Below are 21,505 nucleotides of genomic sequence, written 5' to 3' on the forward strand. Positions count from 1 at the left end.
GCTGCCCGTCGAGTCTCAAGCTATATCATCAACCCCCCTCTAGATCTCAGTCCCACCACCACCATCACCACCACGGCACAATGTCACTCCTCCACCGCGCCCTCCGAGGTCCAATTCCAAAGCTTCGGCTACCCTACACCCACGCAGCAGCGATATCGACACACACAGCGCGCACTGCAGAAACAGCTTTTTCGCAGATCAAGTCGAATGTCGATACGTCGTCCTCGGACTTCAAAGACAATGCTGCACAATTATCGGAGCTCACTGCCTCTCTGAGGAGTTTGCATCAGCGGATTGCTTTGGGGGGCCCGGAGAAGGCGAGGGTGAAACATATTGAGAGGAAAAAGATGCTGCCGAGAGAGTAATGCTACACCCCCGGATTGTTGTGGGGGAGGTGTGCTAAGCAAGTGGGGATAGTCGCATAACGGCACTCCTAGACCTCGGAACGGCATTCCTGGAGCTCTCATCCCTGGCGGGACATAAGCTCTACGGAGACGATATCGATATCCCTGCCGGCGGGATCATAACAGGAATTGGAAGGGTGTCGGGAACGGAGTGTATGATTATTGCCAATGATAGCACGTACGGCTGTCTTCTTCTGCTATGGGGCTGCGAGGGTGTAGGCTGATCGCGGGATAGAGTTAAGGGCGGAACGTATTATCCGATCACGGTGAAGAAACATCTTCGGGCGCAGGAGGTGGCGAAGGAGAATAGTAGGTTTATTTTTCTCTTGGGATTGTGAGAGTGGGGCTAATGATGAGGATAGGACTGCCGTGCATTTACTTGGTCGATTCCGGTGGCGCGAATCTTCCGCACCAGGCGGATGTGTTCCCTGACCGCGAGAATTTCGGGAGGATATTCTTCAATCAAGCAAGAAGTTAGTACTCAGTTCCAGAGGCTCGGACACATAGAGTGAGATCTAATTAGTTGCAGTGTCGGCCGATGGAATTCCACAGCTATCGGTGGTAATGGGACCGTGTACAGCCGGCGGAGCCTACGTCCCCAGCATGTCGGACGAGTCCATCATCGTCGAGAACTCCGGCACCATTTTCCTCGCTGGCCCACCGCTCGTGAAGGCGGCTACGGGAGAAGTGGTGACAGCGGAGGAGCTCGGAGGTGGAGCTCTGCATTCGAAAGTCAGTGGTGTGACGGATTATCTTGCAGTTGATGACGCACATGCTCTGGTATTGGCCAGGAGATGTGTTGCGAATTTGAACTGGCCAACGACATCGGTACCGGAAGTGGAGGTTAAGGAGCCGCTTTATGATCCGAAGGAGTTGGTTGGTATCGTTGGCACGAATCTGAGGAAGCCCATTGAGATCAAGGAGGTCATTGCGAGGATTGTGGATGGGAGCGAGTTCAGCGAGTTCAAAGAGAACTACGGGACTACTTTGGTCACTGGTACGGCTCCCATAACTTTATATGTGGGCAAAAAAGACTAACAAGCTCAGGCTTCGCCCGCATTCACGGCTACCGTGTCGGAATTATCGGCAACAATGGCATCCTCTTCAGCGAAGCCAGTCTCAAAGGCGCACACTTCATCCAGCTCTGCGCCCAACGCAATATTCCCCTCGTCTTCCTCCAAAACATTAGCGGGTTCATGGTCGGCAAAGACGCGGAAGCCGGCGGCATCGCTAAAAATGGCGCGAAGCTCGTCAACGCCGTTTCCTGCGCCGATGTGCCAAAGTTCACCGTCGTGATTGGCGCTAGCTATGGTGCGGGTAACTACGGTATGTGTGGCCGTGCCTTCTCTCCACGGTTCTTGTGGATGTGGCCGAATGCGAAGATTGCCGTCATGGGCTCGGAGCAGCTCAGCTCGGTCATGAAGACAGTGGGGAAGAATGTGGATCCTCAACTGCAAGGGCGCATCGAGAGTGAGAGCGAGGCCGTCTTCTCGTCTGCGAGGATCTGGGACGATGGTGTTATCCCACCGGAGGAGACGAGGAGTTATTTAGGGCTCGGATTGAGGGCGGCGTTGGGTGGGAGTGTTGAGACGAAGGAGACGAAGTTTGGCGTTTTTAGGATGTAAAGATACCCGTCGACTAGAATTGAGTGTGCCCCGTCAATTAAGATGGGTTCGTGGTCCAAACCCTGTGCCTTACAACAGTAAATAATGGGGCTGTCTCACGGCAGTGCAGAGTCTATTCTTCCAATTGAACATTTCGGGGCAAGACCGCCACTCAATGGCCCAGGTGCAGCACTGGAAGTAAGCGGCATTCACCGTCAACCGGGCTCTGTCGACTAATAATATTTCTTGCTGTGGCGGATGATTGTAAATAGAGGATGGCAAATTGAAACTGGAGTTGTGCAAAATCACGTGACTCCCAACCGAACGGTTCCTCTCTTGTCGCTCCGGTGCATGGGCAGCTTCTTATGCGGCTCAAATCTCGGCAGAAAGTTTGCAGATCGGATGCCACACCAAAAGTTTTCTTACCCCATCCAACCAACAACTTCTTGCAGCCCCGTCCGCACCAACTCAACACCCCCATTGTCTGCCCACCTATGCCTCCTCGGCCGAAGAACGGATTATTATGATAAGGCCTCGTACAGGGCTCGCTGCACCATCGCAGAGCACTCTTCGTTACCTGCGCCAAATTGTGTTCCCACGCCACGACCACCGCCACCAATCCCACCACCACAATGGTATCTCGAACCATTGCCTTCGAGCCGCAGGGCAGCACGGAATCCAACACGGACAGAGAAACCTACACGCCGCAGCGGTTACGGGCATTCGTGGGAGCGGACGCTACGGTCACAACATCGGGCACGGCAAAGCCCCGGCACCCCCGAGAACGACACCCCCGAGAACCACCCCTGCCGCCGCCGCCACCACCTCCACCGATTCCGACAGAACTACAAAGCCAACCGGCACTCCCAAAGACAAAAAGGCGAAGAAGTCACATCCGGAAGATGCGGGGCGGCCTCGGCAGACACGATGGGAAGACTCTTTCCTGGACCGGCAGACTACACAGGAGGGGCAGGAATGGTTCCGGCAGTATGTCCTGCTCATACAGGCTGGGAACTTGGAGGAGGCGAAGGCGCTGTTTTTCGAAGCCAGGGCCGAGGGAGTTCACGAGTCTATTGTGCAGAAGGCTGGCATATACCTCATGGACACCTACAACCGAGTTTTGAAGCACGCCGAGGCACCCGCAATATTTCAACATTTGTCATTATACCCACCGTTCGTCGGCGCCCGCAGCCTTAACTTGTGTCTCGAGTCGTATTTGATTCGGAAGGACTACGTTAAGTTTATCACTACGTTTAAGCACTACTCCCGGATGCAGGTTGTGAAGCCTGACCACAAGACTTACGAGCTTTTTATAAAGTGTCTGGTCAAGGTTGGTGGTATTTCGGAGGCACGAGACGTCATGAAGGTGCTGGAAGACCAACGGAAGCCAGTGACGGAGAGTGCCTTTGCCGCATTCCTAGCGGGTGTCCGAGACAAGACCGCTTCGTTTACCGAACTGGAGCAGGACTTTGAGTGGATCAGATCGCGGAAAAAGATCGCTGCACCGGCGCTATACAACATCATGATCGAGGAGGCGCTCTCATATGGAAAGCCCCGGCTCGCGAGGCAGTACGTCGATATGATGATTCAGGACGGCGTTAAGCCTGATGACAGGACGTTCGCTACATTCCTGCTGATGCAGGCGGGTGGCGGGGATTGGGAGGGGGTCCGCAAGGCGATGACAGAGGTGACGAAGAAGGGGATGCAGTTGTCCCGAAGGACGCTGAATTCGTTACTGGATACTTACGTCGATATCGATGGGATTAATGGGTTGGAGGATTTCTTCGATGTGCTCTCCAAGGAGTCTCGGTTTCCATCACCGGCATCCTTCAACATCATGATCAGGGCCCATCTGCAGGCGGTGAATGAGGACGGAGTGATGTATTGGGTTGAAAAGATGCGGGAAGCCGGGTTGGAACCCACGGCAGCTACTTTCAACACCTTTTTCCACGATCTACGATGCTCCAACGTGCCTCGCGAACTGATGTACCGAGTCTATCATACAGTATTTCACATGGACCGGAACAGAGTTGATGAGATATCACGTGATATCCTTCACCGAAGCGTACATCCAGTGGAAAAGACGATAGAACCACCGCCTTCTCTAAGCGTCATCGCTCCCGAAGTAGCAATGCAAAGCGCCGACGTGATGAAGGAGATGCGCACAGCTTTGCAGTACGGGCGCGTCCGCGAGACTCTCAATATCTTTCGAGAGGCTTCCGCTCACGTCGCTTTGTCCAAGGAGGTCATTACGCTGCTCGCCCGCGCATATGTGCTCCTCCCCGATGATTTGATCGATCTACCATCGGTGCTTCCCCGGGACCGCGATCGCGCATCCCAGATCAAGGAGGGTGTCGTCGGACAATTAATCTTCCTCGTTAAGGACGAAGCGGAAAAAACACCAGTGGTGTACAGCTCCATCCTTCAGCTCATCTACGGACTATACAAGTTCATGGAAGGCAACGATCTCTCGATTTCTCACAACATCGCGAATCAAGCGGCGGCAGTCTTGACCAGCCGCCAGGATATGGTTGGCGCGCTCCATATCATGAACGAAGTCTCTAAAACCCGATGGGGCCGACGTACAGGCTGGGACCTTGCCGGGCTGACAGCCCTACTCCACGCATACTGCCTCATGTACGATCTTCGCGGGATGCGCTGGGTCGTAAACCGCCTAGTCGAAGGCCGGGAAGTATCCGACGAACGCTTCCACATCTACCTCAACGCTGCGGCCAAAAACTCGAATTCGCGCGAGTTCCGTGAGGGTACTGCCGAGCTGCTGATGATATGCCGTAGGCATAGGAGCAAGTTGTGGGGTACACTGAAGCGGCGGGCTTCGACCATCGTCGGTGTAATGGATCCCAGACATCCGCCACAAAATCTACAGCAGCGGATCGATCAGCAGCTGCTGCAACAATCCTCTTCCCCATCCCAACAAATCGATGATTACGATTGGGGTGACCTAGACGATTGGGCGGATGATGGCGCAAGCGGGGATATTCCTCCCGCGGCGGCGCCGGAGACGACGACGACAACGACGACGACGACGGACAAGGTGGAATGATAGACTTGGTGGGTGGGTGGGCGTGGGCATGGACGGCGTTGTTTGTTTCCTGGTGCTATTACCTCGTGCCACATCATCTTTCTTCTTCTTTGCAGGCGGCTAGGAGTGTTTTTGATTTTGTTATATGTATATATATGCTTGTTTTTTGGAACTGGTTGTATCATATGTTGTTCTTCCTTTCGGTGTGTGAGCGGTGAGCGGTGAGGGTGTAGAGACGGACTGGCTATATAATACATACGATACGATACTCCAGAAGGAGGGGGGTGTTGAAGGCACATTAATGAAGCATAGCAGACGCTCAAGCCTCAAAGCATACTCCCAGCCGCAGTGCAGGTAATAGGTACATAGTCCAGCCCAGTCAACGCCAGCCCGCAGCCCGGCGCGGGTAGCCCAGCCCGGGCTGGCCTAATCTTGGCAGCCTAGCGTTGAGGAGCCCTAGCGAGTGAGTTCCAATGATTCGTTTCACTGCTAGTATCGTTGAGGGTGCAACAACCGCAACAGAATCGCCTTCCGCGACAGAATCATCTCCCGCAACAAAATCACCTCTCGCAACAAAATCACCTCCTGCAATAGAATCATCTCTCGCAACAAAATCACCTCCCCGCAACAAATCACCTCCCCGCAACAAATCACCTCCCACAACAAAATCATCTCCCGCAACAAAACCACCTCCTAATCACCCTCAATCCGATATCAGACGACGCAACTGAGAGCGCCAATCGTACACCAAGTAGCAGCCCGGGTAGTAAGCGAAAGTTAACTTCTTTCATTTACAAGCATGGGCCGAGGGCCTGAATGAAGTGGATGGAAGCTGTGACCACTGGGAATGTACTACATGTAAGTGTGATCTACGCCAACGAACGCTATTATTTCCCGACTTAAATAAAGGTGCAAAACAAGGACTCCGGAAACGCTACAAAGCCATCGGGTCATCAACAGATATAGCTGCGACTCTGCGAGACACCTTTTGAAGGCCCACGGGCCACTATATCGCCATGGATGGTGTAATTCCTCGCGATGATCGTCGCACTCTCAAATCTACTACATATACTGCCACACAACAGGTTGCGCTTCCTATTTCTGTCTGTAATGGCATTAGAAATCCTAAGCATTGATGCTATGTCGGCAGAGGTATGATAGAACGAGTGTTTAGTAGCGCTAAACGCATGGTGACTGACCGCCGATATGGGTTGAAGCCGGAGATCGTTGAGGCCTGTGAATGTTTGTGGCATTGGCGTGCTTCCGCCACTAGTGACTGTGGACTTGTTTTCTTAGTAGCTTTACATTTTATGTACTGTTTTTTTTCCACCTGTTTTCTTCTCTTCTCTTCTGTCTTTCTTGACAGCGCTGCCTGTTTCCTATCTACATTCTCTACTCTTTCTTCCGTCCTCCGTCTCGCCGTGATAATCTTACTCTACCAAACTCTAGGATCCAGCCCGCCCAACAACGGCGGGCTGGGCTGCCAGCTCAACGGCTCCCGCCCGGGCTGATATATCAGATCAGCCCACCATCCCTAGCCCAGCCCATGGGCTTTTCGGGCTATTGCATGCCCTGCCTACTACCTAGCACATCAAGATACTGTCGAGCAACATCCGAACTACCTCATAAACGGATACAATTGTTACAACCACCGCTCGCACGGTCTAGGCGACGAGAGCAGGTGCAATACCGATGAAACCAAGCGGCCCAGGGGATGTGAGGGTGTGGATGAGTGACAACCAATGATTTCAGGGGGTTTGTTTTTGTAGTTGAAGTCTTACCCTCCGTCCGCGCGCGCTCTGTCGGTACTCTACGCAGGGGAGGACCACCTGAGATGACAGAAATACCCGGTGCCATCTGGAGGACGTGCTACGGTACTCGTATCATATCTCGGCATTCCCCCCAGGTCTGGACGAAGGCACGCGAGTAATGCTGGCAGATCTAGGTGGGTACCTACCTGTTGAAAGGATTTGTGAATCGTGAAATTGGATGGCCGCTTAGACCACAACGAAGACAGTGAATCAACGACTTGGTAAGAGCGAGACATATGTCGGTGGACGTAGAACATAGAAGTGGATGCTGTGTATATTCTATGATCCAGCTACCTAGGTCGCATGCAATCAGTGAGTGGTCGGACAAACAAAAACAAAAGAAGCTACACGTGACGGCTAGCTCCGCCGGGTGATTGTCCATGCATCGATCAGCGCTCGCTCAAGGGCGGGAAATTTGGTAATTCGTGGTCGATGGGAGGGAGTGACTGGCGGGAGTGTCTGGCGGGAGTGAGGAGCGGCGAACTCATTGCCAATGCTCGAACTCATTGGGTTCCGGCTTAACACGGACTTTCGGCGAGATACTTACACAAGTGTCTGTGGCGAAATCGGTGTATATGCATGTACTGCATGTCCCCAGCCAGTGAAATCGTCCGTCACAATTGTGAAGGGTTTCTCGAAATGAACACGGCAGTCTATCAATGGTTGTAGAGATTCAGTGAAGGGGGATGGTCGTGCTTTAGATACAATGGGAATAGATGTTAGAATGTTGGGGAGGACACCTGTGGGCACGGGGGCTAAGCGTGATTTAGAGGTTGAGTGCGTTTGCCTCCACCCTCGTTCCTTGTTGCATCTGCCGCTACCGGACGACAACCGAAGACGAAGACGCATCATCTCACACTAGCACTCTACCCTCAGCTTTCAGCAATCCACTACCTCTCACTCGGTTCTCCCGCACCACCGTCCCTTCCCCACCACTTACCCTTTCCCCACCACCTACCCTTTCCCCACTCACATCCTCATCTTCTAAGACAGCGACTCCCTAGCTCTACAATCCCACCTGTGAGTAGGGTAAACAATTGGAGTTTCGCATGTCTCTATCGTCCTTCCTTCGATATCTCCACAGCCTCCTTGACATCCTACGCTCCTTTTGTGGGCTCCTCTCATTTCCTTGCGCCCACCACTTCTTCAACATCCTTTTCTACTGCATTCGCTCAACTATCACAACTACCTCACACAACCCTCGAGACGATACCATGAGCAACATCGACGAAGAGAAGGCCATCCCTGTTGCGATCTACCGCTCGGGGATCAACAAGGAAGGAAACGTTGTCAAGTTCACCGGCAAGGGAATGGTCAGGATGACCGAGAGAGAGGTCAACGGCGACGACTCTGGCACCACGATGATAGGCGACGACGACGAGTACAGAATCAACATGTCGTACTTCCACGACGTCGACCTCCCTCCCTATCCGACCGGACCCCGGCCTCTGCACGCCTCGCCGCCGCTTCATCCCACCAACGGTCTCCACTCCACTCTCCTACACCCCCCCGGATTAGAGCAGGTCTCACCGCGCCCTTCCCCCGCCGACATGACGGACGAAGAATGGGATGCCGAGCTCGCCGTCTGTTTCGGCAGCCCACTCGCCCCCTCATTCGGCGCACCCCTCGCGCGTAGCACGACCCCGCACCATCCGCAGGCCCCCGACGTCCTCCCGCTCCGGCACTTCCGCACGCGCCACGGGACCCCGTCGATCACTTCCGCGCGCTCCTCCGCCTCCGGCGAGTCCACCCCATCCCTCTCCCACTCGGTCACTTCCATCTCCCCGCTCACCCACGCCTATCGCGCATTCATGCACAAGCTGCCGCACTACACGTTCACCTACGTTCCCGCGCCGCCATCCGCATGCATCGCCTGCGACGCGCTGTCGGCGCACTACCGCTGCGCGAACTGCCCGCTGGTGCTGTGCCGCACGTGCGTAGACCTTATCGGACGGCTCGGCGGGTCGATCCACCGGCTTATTGGCGTTGTCGCCCGCTGGAAGCTGGGATACTCTGTGCCAGCCCGCGAGCGGGACGGAAGCGTCTGGGGTGCTGGACCGTTTCCGCCTGGTCGCAAGAAGGCAATGGTCGTCGGCGAGGTCAGGGACGATCTCGACGATGACTCGGACTCGAACTCGAGTCAGGGACAGGGAGGTGTCAGGCTCGGAGAGGACTATGAGGATCAGCGCGAGGACGATCAGAATGATAATGCCTCGAGCATCTGGGAGGACTTTGACGACGACTGGAGTGAGGGCGATGGCTGTGAGGCTGCTACGGGAGATGTGAGTGAGGAGGAGGAGTGGTATTAGGAAGGGGAACGAGGGAGGATTTGCGGCTACTTGGGAGGTTTGCATCTTTTTGAAGCGGCGTTCCCTTAACTACCGTCGTACTCTCTTGGATGGTTGTTACTGCTGGCTTGATGCTTGATGCTTGATGTCTGTCGGGAGTACCACACCTAATACCTACTGTTTCCTCTTCTACTTCTTCTCTTTTTCTCGTTTTTTCTCGTTTTTTGCGTTCTTTTGCGTTGAGATATGGGCTAGGTAGATGGGTCTGGTGTTTTCCTGCGGATGACTTTCTGTGTTTCCTAACTATGGGGTGACTTTCTGTGTTTTTTTTCCTGTGGGTGGGTGACTTTCTGTGCTTGGGATGCTTTCCTTGATCATTGTCTGGCGCGCTTAGACTGTAGACTGTAGATACCTAAAAGTGCTTGGTTGTATGAGTATATGAGTACACGGATTCTATGGCTGTGGAATGGAGGGATGTGTATTTTCCTCTTGGGCCGTCTTTGAGAAGTATAGTATGAAGTGTATTTCCAGTATTCGTTGCAACTCTCTCATCTACTATTCACGGTTTCACCTCGGACGGCCGAATCACCAGCCATCACCCATCATTCTCCTCTTTGGCCATCATTGAAAGTTGAAAAAAGTACAGTATGACAGTGTATTATCTATATCCAGTATTCGTTGCACCTCTCTCATCTACTATTCACGGTTCACATCGGATAACCAAGTCACCCATCACCCTCTCCTCTTGAGCCGTCATCTATTTCCTGTATTCGTTGCGCCTCTCATCTACCAATCTACCAATCTTGCCACAGTTCCGCTTTCCCGCATTTACGATTTCACTGTTTCACCTCGGACAACCGAATCACTGCGCATCACCACGCATCACCACGCATCACGCATCACCGTCCCTCTTCTCTCTGGCCGTCATTGAAAAGTTAGAATGAAATGTATTATCTATCTCAAGTATTCGTTGCACTACTCTCTCTCATCTACCAATCTACCAATCGTGCCACAGTCCCGCTCTCACGGTTTCACCTCGGACAACCAACCGAGTCACCACCCATCACCCCTATCACGCATCACCCCACGCATCATCCCACCACCACCGCCGCCGGCCCACCCACTCTCTCCCCCTGCCTCTCCCTTTCCCTCTCCCCCTCCCTCCCCTCCCCTTCCTCCTCCCCGACCTCCTCCCAATACACCCCCGTCCTCACAAACAGACTACAAACCGCCGCGCCCGCAAACGCCGCCCCAAGGCATATAAACACCGTCTGCGGCACGGTAGCCACCGTTTTCGCATAGACGAGGTTAAACACGGTTGGGGTAACCACCCTCGCGAGCGAATGCAATAGTGCCAGCGCGCCCAGCAGCTGTCCGGTCTTATCGTCCGGCACGTGTTTGGTGAGCGACGACTGTATAGTCGGCGAGCCGACGCCGCCGAGGGCGACGGATACGCCTGCTAGAGTGAACAGCGCGCCGGTTGGAGCTACTGCGTAGCTGAAATAGCCTACGGCTTCGAAGAGGATGGCGAAGCGGATCAGGAAGATTTCGAGGGAGTCCGAGCCTCGGTGGTGTTGTGTGTTGCGCGAGCGCCGGTACCAGGTTATTAGGAGCGGGAGGACGACGACGAGCATCGTTACGCGCACGGAGTTGACGATGGAGAGGTACATTGATGACTGCGGTGGTTAAGTGGTTAGATGCTGCGGATGATATGGAGGGGGGGCGGGGGACGGGACACACCTCGAAGTTGCGCCAGCCGAACTGCCGCTCGGCGTACATGATGATGACGGTCATGGAGCCCATGCCGACGCCGAAGAGGGTGCACTCGATTGCGGCGAGGAAGAGGATGTTCAGGCGCAGGCGGGTGCTGGTCCCCGGTGCAGTGGGGAACAGGATCGACAGCGGCTCGAAGAGGTGCCGAGGATTGAACCAGTGCTTGCCGATGCCCGTGCCAGAGCCCGCGGACGTGGCGGTGTGCTTCGCTCGCGCTTCGAGGATGCGCCGCTGCGAGAGCGATTCCGGAAGGATGAATAGGGTGAACAGGATAGACGCTGTGTGCGCTACCTATTCTTTGTTTTAATAAACCATCGGGTCATAAGTCGGAGGTGGGGTGCTTACCACGGCAACGTAAAAGATACTCAGAATATTCCCCGTCCACTCGACCAACAGACCACCCAGCGCCGGGCCGACCGCAATACCAAGGAACAGACATCCCTGGAACAGACCGAACGCCATTGCGCGTTGCCGCGGAGTCGTGCAATCGGTGCCATAGGTGTTTGCCAGAGCCAGCACCAGCAAGAAGCTGCCGCACAGCCCATCGATCGCGGCGCCGACGAGCAGGATGTTGACGTCAAAGTACTGCGGGTACTTGACGGCGAGGATCGTGGTTATCTCGCCGGCAACAAGGCCGAGTGAGGCGAGCGCCATCACTCCGCACCGACCGTAGCGGTCAGACAGTTGGCCGAGCCGCGGAGAGGTGAAGGCGCCTGGCAGTACCATCGATCAGTCCTTCTTCTTCTCATCATAGAGGCAAGAGATATATACCGAGCAGACCCGTAATCAAACCCAACACCAGAATGAAAGTTGATGTTCTCGCATGGACCTATTCCCTCCGTATCAGCATCACTCATTTGTCCCCCCGGAAAGTAGCTTACCTCGGGAATCTGGCACATCTCATTATCAAACCCGCCGATAGTTGGCAGCACAGCCTGCGGCGCGCCGGGCGCCGAGTTCTGTTCGGAAAAGTACTGGCGACATATCAAGTCGAGGATGATGTTGAGGCGGGGCACCGCCACACTGTTCGCACGCGCCACACACACACGAGTCAGTCTAGGTACATACAATAGTTGCTCTAACAAGCCGCTGATGTCATGACTCATGGCTGTGAGTGTGAGAGGTGAGGGTTCACAGTACATACCCGCCGAACGCAATCGAGAACACACTAAATACCGGCAGGAGCCAGAAGATCTAGATGCGCACGCAATTTCTCAACATCCCGCTCGGAAAAACGAAGAGGAGGAGGAGGAGGAGGAGCAGGAGGAGGAGGTTTGTTTCATACGGATGGCGTCCGGTACCACGGATGGTGCTCCCAGTCCTTCAGATAATCACTCCCACTTCCACTTCCACTTGCGCCCCCACTGTCATCTTCGACGACACCAAGCAGCGGCGCCGTCTCGTCGACAACCACATCTCGCGCTCGATCGGTAGCATTCGCTTCAGTTTCCATCTTTCGTGCGGAGAGTGGAGCGTCGGGTTTCTCGGCGCGTAGGGGGAGGGGGGGATGGGAAAGCGGATATGATATGTAATGTACGGTATGTATGTACGGTATGTATGTGTGTAGTGTCTGACCGAGACTCCGAAGTGTGGAGGGGAGAGAGGAAGCTTACCTACCTAGAGCATTGGTACAATAAGGCGCGTCTGTCGTCCGGGGTGTGGTTTCAACGGAGTTCTTTTACCAACTGATTGTAAATCCGATCGCAAACCCCGAGCGAGCGAGCGTACGAGCGAATTGCAAGTTAGATAGATAAATACACAACAAGTTTCGCGCGTGCGCGCGCCCTATCGTCGTTGATTTTTCATCGCGGCACGATTACGCCCTTGATTTTTAAGCTACCTTAACAATGCTCTAGCAGCCTGCAGAGAACGATATGATACCGGAGTTCCTGTGCCGAGGCTTTGGTCGCTGGGTTGGAACAACTTGGTGGATCGGGGATAGACATGGAACATGGGATGCCCCGTGCAGCCGATCGGCTCCACAACGTTCAAGTTGAAAGGGGTGGACACCACTGGACATTGGAAACTGGACAATGAAGGGTCACGTGGATGAGAACCAGCGCAGGAAACAGGTTGGGACTGTTGACTGTTGACTGTTGAATGCGATAGACATGCGGGAATGAGTCGAGTTCACAGCAACAGGAACGGAGCATTGAATCTGTCCGGGCCGCTGTCATATGGTAGAGCGGAGTTCCAGTGTCCATATAGTAAATGCCACTGTCCAATGGGGGCGTAGGGGGTTTGGGTTTGGGTTCGACTGTTTGTGGCTCATGGAAGTAAGTTCCGGCGTCCGCCTCGAATCCCATAGCGTGCCTGATGCAGCAACTCTATTTTCAAAAGCCTGCCAGCGCATTGAATGATTATGTAAGCTGGAGGTTCAGGGAAGCCGTCAAGGAACCCGTCTGCCACCACCACAAGGGGAGCGATGTCACATGTGTAGGATAGATAGGGGATCAGATAAGATACGAGAAGTGGCTAATCCGATCGGCAGCCCGAATGGTGGTGATAGCCAAACTAGCCAGATCGGGTGGCACCAAGCTCTTCCAAGTTGAATAAAACCTCAACTTCCCCATCATCCTTCATTTTCGCCGTTTCCCTTCCCGGGCTATGTCACTCCGAAGTTGAATAGAACCTCAACTTCTCCATCATCCTTCCATTCACCGTTCGAACTTCCCTTTGCCGGGCTACGTAGATATCTACCTACATACCATAGGTACGAGGAGGAAGTCCGCCTGCAAGACTGCAACTGGATACCATGCCATACCCAGAGCCCCGTGACCACGAGACCAATAGCGGCAGTGACAGTGGCCGCGGGAATGGTTCAGATTTCTCCAAAGAACCTCTGAGCGGGAGAGAGGAGCGAGTGATAAGCTGTGGTGCGCGAGGGTACTGGTAGAAAGGTGATGGTTGATTCAAGGTTGTCGGGACTGAGAGTAGCGACACAGTCATATGAATCAATGTCGGAATCTGGAGGCGATTTATGTAAACGGCCTTGGAGTTACTTGTTAGTGGTACTGGTATCACGGCCGCTTCCAGACAGCCAAGGGAGCACAAGCGGACAGTTTTCTTTTCAGCCACTATCTCTAACTACAGCTGGACTCTTCGCCTAGGGTACAAGTACAAATTTATATCATCAAAACACAAGCAAGATTAAAGACGCTACAACAACCACACCCAAACACCAATTATCACCTCCGAATCCCCTCCCTCCTTGATCTCCTCCCCCTCCCCTTTCCTGAATCAAGGCCGAGCATCCTTCGCCTGCGGCAGCTTACACGGCAATTTCATCGTGCACCCCTGCGCCAGCTCACACTGCCAATTTTCGCTCCTAGTCTGGACGACTCTCTCAGCGCGCGCCTGCTCGCGCTCATGTGCCGACGCAAAGTTCCGGTTATCGGGCTTGTAGTGCGCACAGCCCAGGCCGCTGGGGTGGGGAGGCATTGAGGGGTTCCTCCTGAGGCGGAAGTACGAGAGCCAGCCTCTTCCGTTCGCTGCCGGGTCCGCTTCCTTCGCCTGCTCCTCGTAGTGTATCACGCGGCGATGCACGCTGTGGTGGATCACCGCCGTGGCCGGGAGGACCCGAGGAGTACCGTACCTCGGGTTCTTCCAGAAGGATATCTTGAAGATTGATAGCAATTCTGTTTGTTTTTGTTAGTCTTGCCAAAGCGGGAGGTAGGAGGGGGGGGGGGGAGGGGGGGGGGGGGGGTCTGTACCGAAACACCTCCACAAAACAACATCCATCCAGTTCCATCCCTGGTTAAACGTCAACGCATCGTGACATATACTTGCCTTGATAGCAGTATCTCTTTTGTTCTCGATCCTCTCGAGGAACGTGCCGACGCGGGAATTGAACTTGAGTTTTTCCTTATCCGCGTCCGGGAGGCTCTGGAGCTCGTGGATCATCCATTCCAGTGAGAGATCACTCAGCTGCACGTCATGATCCTTCGTGTCTTCGGGGCACACAGATTTGTTGGCCAGGAGATTTGCGGCTTCGGGACACTCGGACTTCTTGGCCACGAGATTCGTAACGAACGAGGGAATAAAGGATCTGCGGGCTTCTTTTTTCTTGTCGTTCATCGCTATGCTTTCGGCCGTGTTCGGCCAGCCACCGCCGACATCGCCATGGCCGCCAGAGAACCAGACTTCCTAAGACGAGTGAGTATGAAGTGATGAAGGAAGGAGGGATGGGGATGACGAACCTTGAGATCTTTGCTATCGTCGGGGTTGAATAAGGCGGGCCGGAACTTGATACGTCGTTCGTCGATGCTCACTGCGTGGCGAATATGTCTTACCGCCCCAAATTTGTCATCCTCCACCACCGGTTCGCCAGGAGTACCCATAGCTGGCGTAAGCGCAGGAGGATACTGCTTCCCTCGGAAAACACTACTCGGAATCAGCTCCCAAATCCAAGCCACCCAGAAAGCACGCATTCTGGCACCTACCCGACGGAATTGACCGTATCAAACAGCCCCAAAAAGTGAACATCCACCAGTGGCTGACAGAAGGTTCTGTTGAAACTGTTCATGTATTCCAGGCTTTCGGGCGAGGTCTTATTGCCGGTCTCGTAGTCCTGGTACGTGCGGTACGCAAACGAGACCATCTCCTGGTTGCCCTTGCTCAGCAGGCCGATCGCGGTGATCATCCGCGCCAGGAAGCGTGCGGTGAAAGCGCCCCGCGAGAAGCCGAAGATGTAGATTTTGGCTGGATGCGAGATTAGTTCTCCGTATGTCATCCGGGGACGGAGGGAACGAACCTCCCGGCTTGTAGTACTGCATCACGAACTTGTAGCCGGCGATGACGTGGTGATCGAACGTCGTTCTAGAGTCATTCGTCAGCTAGAATATAGGAAACCCATCGTGTCGATGGTACGTACCCAACGCCCTGGTCGACCTTCTGGCTAACCCATCTCTTGATGCTCCCGAAAAGCCTCACGTTGAGCGAGCCCTCGCCGGCGGAATAGGTTCCGATGCCCGCTAGAATCACACACACACATCAGTCCGGCCCATTTCCATCCCGACCGGTAGAGAGGGAGAGAGACGCACGCTGGTAGTAGTGATACTGGCTCTTCTCGGAGCGGTCAAACATCTGGTACAGATCGACGATGTTGGTGTCGCTGCTGTCACCGCTGAACTTGTTGCCCGTCCCGTCGAAGCAGAGGACAATGCGGCGGGGGGGCTTTGGTTCCCTCAGCATTCCGGCCCCGGTGCCGTTCGTGCAGGGCGTGGGGGTAGAGGGGGACATGGCGCTTCGGGGGTAGATCGATGCTGGAGAAAGAAGGTATCGTCCAACCGAACGGGAGATGATGTACCGGGAGAGAATTTTCGGAATGGATGGCGGTAGCCTGAGGAGAGGAGGGCAGGATGGAGATATCGATCAGGCAGAAGGGTGAGCACTGAGGACGAAGGCATGATTATATATAGCTGTCAATGAGCAAAAGGAACGTGTATATGCGATGCAATACGGTGGATACCGGTGTGGCAGTGGTGGTGATGGTGGATAGGAGGAATTGAGAGATGGCTCAGCTCAGGTGTCTCCCTGAGTCTGTCCAATTCTGGCCCGCTGCATTGGTCAATCGGCCAAGTATGCAGACCGCCGACTTCAGTAATGTCGTCTCGGTACGGCTTCCGCCTCCATGGTCTCTTGCCCTCAAAAGTATCCACTCACAGGGCTGCTCCAGGAAGGCGGTTAGCTCGTACGACTGGACTGACGATCTCCCGTCAAATCTGCAGCCCTGAGGGGCGACGGACTCCAGGCGGTGAGATAGGAGTTGATCCTGTCAAGCCCTGTGAGTGATGACCCCTGCGTCGTACATACTTGCCAAACGGAAGGATGGATATGGCAGATGTCCAGGGACACACGTGTGGATGGATATAGCAGATGTCCAGGGACACACGTGTGGATGGCCATATGTATCAGCAGAAAGACCTCGTGCTCGGAAGTGGCCATGCTAACCGGGAATCCTCAGCCCGGGATTCTGTCTTTGGGGAAACACCCATCATGTAGACTACCTACCATTCGAGTTGGAAACGAACACGTGAGGGTGCTGGTTCTAATCTCCACAGTTTCCATCTGCATCCCCAAGAAAGGGTTTGCCCCACTGCCTCAGTACACCCTGGTTCTTCCTACTACCGAGCAGCCATATCCGAGTGCCCGTCAATCCGTCTCCAGTGTGCCGACTCCTTTATGGGTTTACTAGTATTGTACACTGTAGTAGCGATGATGTACGAGTATCATACTCTGGGCTCTATGTATGTAGAAGACTAGAAGACAGAACGTGGCAGTGAAAATATCTAGGATTTCGCTGCCGTCGGGACTCAGCCGCAGATACAAATTACAATCTACACACGGTAGATACGGTATTGATGTTCAAGAGTCAACACTCGCTTCTCGGTTCCATTGAGGTTAGATCTTACTGCAGAGTAACTGCTAGTTGATTAGTACGGCAGAGTCCACCCTGCTTCAGCTGGAACTTTAGCGAGGGCACATGCGGAGAACGACAATCCCTACAGTTATGCAGGGTACTCATCGCCGGGGATAGCTTTCAGCTGAGTTCTGATGATTTTACATATCATCTGCTGAAGACCTTGAGCTTCGGAAGGCACGGTGGTAACCAGCCTGTGCTCCTCTCCACGTCCCCGGGCGGCAGAGGCCGGTGTTGGAGTGGCAACACACCGGAGCTGGCATCCGACGGTGGCACGTAGGTAAAGTGGTTTTTTTTACCAGCGAGCCGGCCGGCAGGCCGCCTTTCATCCCGGCCATGGGCAAGAGTCAAGTCAAGATATGTGGCGCCGCCACGGCGCCAGCCCCCGTGCCGAGAGCGACCAAAAAACCTCCAGCTGAGTTTTCCTCGCGAAAACCCACCAATGGATTATGGATATCGATAAGGGCTTGTAGGCAAGTCCGTGTCACCATGTAGGCATTCGTGTGGAGACTGGAATAGGTAGTCACCTCACGCTGCTCTTCCTGAGGCTGCCGTCGCTGCAAATGAGGTATGTAGGTCTCGCTTCCGGCCGGGCCGTGTCGGTTGTGAATTCTTGGATGCACACTGCCAATCGTGGGCTTGTGAAGGGGGTTCTATGTAGCTTCTGCGGTCGGCCTCTAGGCTTCGACACCTGGCATAATATTTACTCTATGTAGAGGACACGGCTCGAACCTGCAGATCATGCCCGTCACTCGGTTGGGGTAGAGGAGGTGCCTAATTTGCACGTGTTACCAAGCAGAATTACTGTCGTGCCCTCTGCCTACCTATCGTAAGCGCCTCCAGTAGTAGCGGAGGCTTTTGCCATCCGAGCTGCGAGCTGGCAGCTGAAGGCTGAAGGCGTAAGACTTTTAACACAGTGGTTGGGAGCTTGCTGGATCTGGATCTGGCACAGATTCTTGGGGTCTCACCTGTCTACTAGAGTACCTACTAGTAGGTAGGTAGAGTACTCTATACTCTGCATAAGAGATATATATCCACGGCTCCTCGCGGTCACGGGCATCATGTATCTCCTACCTGTAGTAAAATGCAGGTGTAGTGACAGCTCAATCTCTCGCCATCTAGTGCTCATCCCCATCCCGTCTAACCCCCACATCCCCATCTCAGCTGCTAATGGCACGCACGCACTCAGTGAGCGGCCGTGCGCGGGGAGACACGCGGCCACTGGCCAGACGGATAAGGACTCGGGAGGTGAATAGGAATATGCATGTAGGAGCCAACCAAGATGGATGGGACGGGGCAGGCCGGCCGAGCCCGACGAGCGGCATGGAGAACCCGGCCTGATTTATTTTCGGTGGCGTATGATACCAAGAAGGTACTCTAGAATAGGGATTGCTAGGAATTGTTACAACTTTCTCAGTTTCGCTCTGCTGTCGAGAATGCAGCCGTGGACGTGGACGTTTCTCGCTCGGCCGAGCGGTCGTGAATCTATGTACCGTTGGCTGTGCTGGTGAGGGTGCCGGTGCTGTATTATGAACCAACTTCCAAGGCTAACTACAGCTCTCGCCAGGACGGGTTCTTCCCTGCACCCCGAAGCCGCTCCTCGGCCAAACTCTAAAGTCCTCCCTGAAAGGAAAAGAAAAAGGAATTCACCGGAAAAGAAAACATCCACTTTACCAGCACCTGGCCATTCCACCTGGGCATTCCATACCTGCCACATTCTTGTACGCGACGTCCTTTCTATTTGAGTGAGGACGTGGTTAGGTAATACTTACTTGCATACCTCCTGATGCACATTGCACACTCGGTTAGCCATAACGTCAGCCACCCCCATCCGATTCTGTTATCGGTGGTGGCAGTGAGAGTACAAAGGGGTGCCGAGATGGGGGCGGGAAGGGCGCGGGAAGGGCGAGCAGAAGGGCGAGCAGAAGGGTACACAGAAATCCAAGGTTACTCCCACGGTCAAGGAAAACGAAGGGAAATGCGGGACTCCAACCAGAGACATTAGAGTATCGAATTGGAATAAAAGTTGCGGTCAGACTCATACAGTAGCATGGGTAAAAGTACGGATTGATATCGCAGAAACACAAGCAAAATTAGGTAGATGGAAGGCATAAATAACAACCACATCCGACAAACTCCCAGACAGACCATCTCCTCTTGAATCCTTCTCCTCTCCCTCACGAGCCACCATTCTCCACCGACGCCTGATTGAGTGCCTCCGCGAAGCCCAGATTCTTCGGGTTGTAGGTGGCATTGGTTTTGACGCGATGAAGGACGCTGGGGTGAAGCGTCGCCGTGGATGGGAGGTCCCTCGTCGAGCCAAGGTTCGGAAGCCAGTACCTCGACACCCATTCTCCGCCCTCGAGTTCGAGGCGCTTGAAGACCGGGAGTGTTTCTAGCTCCATCAGTCCTATGATACTATAGGGTAGGAGAATACGAGGGAAACATACCAAAGATCCACCAAAAAACAACCTGCAACCAGTTCCACCCCTTCCTGAACGACAACGCATCGTGACACATACTCTCTCTAATAGCAATCTCTCTTTTGTCCTCGACATTCTCCAGGAACTCGTCGACGCGGGAGTTGAACATGATCTTTTCCTCTGGCGGATCCGGAAGGCTCTGGATCTCGTGGACCATCCACTCTAGTGCGATATCACTCAGCTGCACGTCTTTCTCGTGCTGTGCCTCCCAACCACCGCCGACGTTGCCGTGGTTGCCACAGAACCAGACTTCCTGCGACGAGTGAGTATATGTACACAAAAAAAGAGAGGTGGGTGGGTGACCTTGATGTCTTGGGGCTTGGTGCTCTCCGCGATAGTCAGTTCGTCGTCGTGACAGAACAAAGCGGGCCGGAACTTGAGACGTCGTTCGTCGATGCTGACTGCGTGGCGGATGTGTGTAGCCGGCGGCGCATAGACGGGAAGATACGTCTTCCGGCTGAACGGCAGTTCCAAAAACCTACGCAACATCATCATCAGTTCGACCGTAAGCCACCCGAAAGTATTGCAACCCACCCGACAGAATTGACCGTGTCAAACAGCCCCAAGAAGTGAATCTCCACGTTCAACCGACAGAAGGTATCCTTGAAGTTATTCATGAATCGCCTGCAGTCGTCCAGGGACTTGAAGTTTCCGCCGCCAGTCTCGTAGTCCTGGTACGTGCGGTACGCAAACGGGACCATCTCCTCGTTACCCTTGCTCAGCAGGCCGATCTCGGTTATCAACCGCGCCAGGAAGCGCGCGGTAAAGGCGCCTCGGGAGAAGCCGAAGATGTAGATCTTGTCTGGACGCGAGATTAGATCTGAGGAGCTACCAATGGTGGTGCATGAGGGAACAACCTCCCGGCTTGTAGTATCGCATCACGAACTTGTAGCCGGCAATGACATGGTGATCGAATGTCGTTCTATCATTCGTTAGCCAGAAATCACGAAAACATCCCTTCACGGAGTCGATGGCACGTATGTATCATACCCAACGCCCTGGTCAACCACCTGGCTAACCCATCTCATGATACTTCCCAAAAACCCCTGATTGAGCGAGCCCTCACTAGCCGAGTAGGTCCCAATGCCCGCTGGACGCATCCCACGTTAGCCTCACCATTCCCACATCAACCGCGAGCGGGAGGGGAGGGGGAGAAGCGCACGCTGGTAATAATGAAACTGCCCCTTTGCGGTGCGATCACACATTTGGTACAGCTTCACGATGTTCGTGTCGCTACTGGTGCCGGAGAACTTGTTGCCCGTCCCGTCGAAGCAGAGCACTAGACGGTTGGGTGCCTTGTCTTTGTCTTTCTTCTTTTTGCCATTCTTGTCGTTCTTGCCGGGCTCGGGGTAGGCGGGGTCGGAGGTGGACATGATGCTGCTGGGGCAGATGGATGCTGGAGAGCGGGACTACGTAGTTCACTCGTATGGGGACAATGGAGGGGGAATTTGAGAAGCGGAAAACAGCCCGAGGGGAGTCGGGGCCAGGAAGGAGATATCCGTCAAGGAGAAGGACGAGAACGAAGCCATAAAGTAGATGTAGTTATCGGAAAGGACGTGTACAGTGTATGACGGGCGTGGGACCGATGGTGATGGTGGGTAGAGCGCATTGAGTGTTGGCTCAGCGCTGTTGTCTCGAGAAGTTCGTCCGACTCTGGCCCGCTGCGTGGACTGCCTAG

General features: G+C 54.2%; 6 protein-coding genes across 6 annotated transcripts; 3 read left to right on the forward strand and 3 right to left on the reverse strand.

The window, feature by feature from the left end:
* Window positions 1-26: 26 nt before the first annotated feature.
* Window positions 27-2,310, forward strand: BZA05DRAFT_348644 (carboxyl transferase). Its single transcript, XM_051481236.1, has 6 exons — window positions 27-361; window positions 418-582; window positions 640-713; window positions 767-877; window positions 934-1,401; window positions 1,452-2,310. The coding sequence occupies exons 1-6, from the start codon at window positions 81-83 to the stop codon at window positions 2,027-2,029; spliced, it is 1,677 nt and encodes a 558-aa protein (XP_051342430.1). The 5' UTR covers window positions 27-80; the 3' UTR covers window positions 2,030-2,310.
* Window positions 2,311-2,419: 109 nt separating this feature from the next.
* Window positions 2,420-5,296, forward strand: BZA05DRAFT_388050 (uncharacterized protein). Its single transcript, XM_051482641.1, has one exon. It carries the CDS (start codon window positions 2,532-2,534, stop codon window positions 5,070-5,072), a length of 2,541 nt encoding a protein of 846 aa, XP_051342431.1. The 5' UTR covers window positions 2,420-2,531; the 3' UTR covers window positions 5,073-5,296.
* Window positions 5,297-8,076: 2,780 nt separating this feature from the next.
* On the forward strand, window positions 8,077-9,178 carry BZA05DRAFT_471414 (uncharacterized protein; the record flags this gene model as incomplete). Its single annotated transcript, XM_051487957.1, has 1 exon — window positions 8,077-9,178. One exon carries the CDS (start codon window positions 8,077-8,079, stop codon window positions 9,169-9,171), a length of 1,095 nt encoding a protein of 364 aa, XP_051342432.1. The 3' UTR covers window positions 9,172-9,178.
* A 947-nt stretch (window positions 9,179-10,125) lies between these two features.
* BZA05DRAFT_428791 (tetracycline-efflux transporter-like protein) lies at window positions 10,126-12,741 on the reverse strand (the record flags this gene model as incomplete). The annotated part of the gene is made up of 8 exons (XM_051486105.1): window positions 12,209-12,741; window positions 12,068-12,117; window positions 11,805-11,946; window positions 11,695-11,752; window positions 11,269-11,636; window positions 10,891-11,214; window positions 10,351-10,826; window positions 10,126-10,147 (listed from the first exon to the last, which is right to left on the reverse strand). Exons 1-8 carry the CDS (start codon window positions 12,374-12,376, stop codon window positions 10,126-10,128), a joined length of 1,608 nt encoding a protein of 535 aa, XP_051342433.1. The 5' UTR covers window positions 12,377-12,741.
* A 1,422-nt stretch (window positions 12,742-14,163) lies between these two features.
* Window positions 14,164-16,164, reverse strand: BZA05DRAFT_441984 (uncharacterized protein; the record flags this gene model as incomplete). Its single annotated transcript, XM_051486709.1, has 7 exons — window positions 14,164-14,561; window positions 14,709-15,069; window positions 15,123-15,306; window positions 15,366-15,624; window positions 15,677-15,741; window positions 15,797-15,896; window positions 15,966-16,164. The coding sequence occupies 7 exons, from the start codon at window positions 16,162-16,164 to the stop codon at window positions 14,164-14,166; spliced, it is 1,566 nt and encodes a 521-aa protein (XP_051342434.1).
* A 3,347-nt stretch (window positions 16,165-19,511) lies between these two features.
* On the reverse strand, window positions 19,512-21,200 carry BZA05DRAFT_463368 (uncharacterized protein; the record flags this gene model as incomplete). The annotated part of the gene is made up of 7 exons (XM_051487706.1): window positions 19,512-19,739; window positions 19,795-20,080; window positions 20,131-20,305; window positions 20,362-20,629; window positions 20,685-20,749; window positions 20,818-20,917; window positions 20,990-21,200. The coding sequence occupies 7 exons, from the start codon at window positions 21,198-21,200 to the stop codon at window positions 19,522-19,524; spliced, it is 1,323 nt and encodes a 440-aa protein (XP_051342435.1). The 3' UTR covers window positions 19,512-19,521.
* Window positions 21,201-21,505: the final 305 nt, after the last annotated feature.

The sequence above is a fragment of the Tricharina praecox genome (genome assembly GCF_024521635.1).
Source record: "Tricharina praecox strain CBS 144465 chromosome Unknown BZA05scaffold_4, whole genome shotgun sequence".
NCBI lineage: Eukaryota > Fungi > Ascomycota > Pezizomycetes > Pezizales > Pyronemataceae > Tricharina > Tricharina praecox.

Excerpts from the sequence above, each read along its gene's own strand:
- BZA05DRAFT_388050 (XM_051482641.1), top strand. The coding sequence starts at position 2,532 with ATGATAAGGCCTCGTACAGGGCTCGCTGCACCATCGCAGAGCACTCTT.
- BZA05DRAFT_348644 (XM_051481236.1), top strand. The coding sequence starts at position 81 with ATGTCACTCCTCCACCGCGCCCTCCGAGGTCCAATTCCAAAGCTTCGG. Across the intron at positions 878-933 it reads ATTCTTCAATCAAGCAAGAA|TGTCGGCCGATGGAATTCCA; the intron begins GTTAGTACTCAG and ends AATTAGTTGCAG. Across the intron at positions 1,402-1,451 it reads CGGGACTACTTTGGTCACTG|GCTTCGCCCGCATTCACGGC; the intron begins GTACGGCTCCCA and ends TAACAAGCTCAG.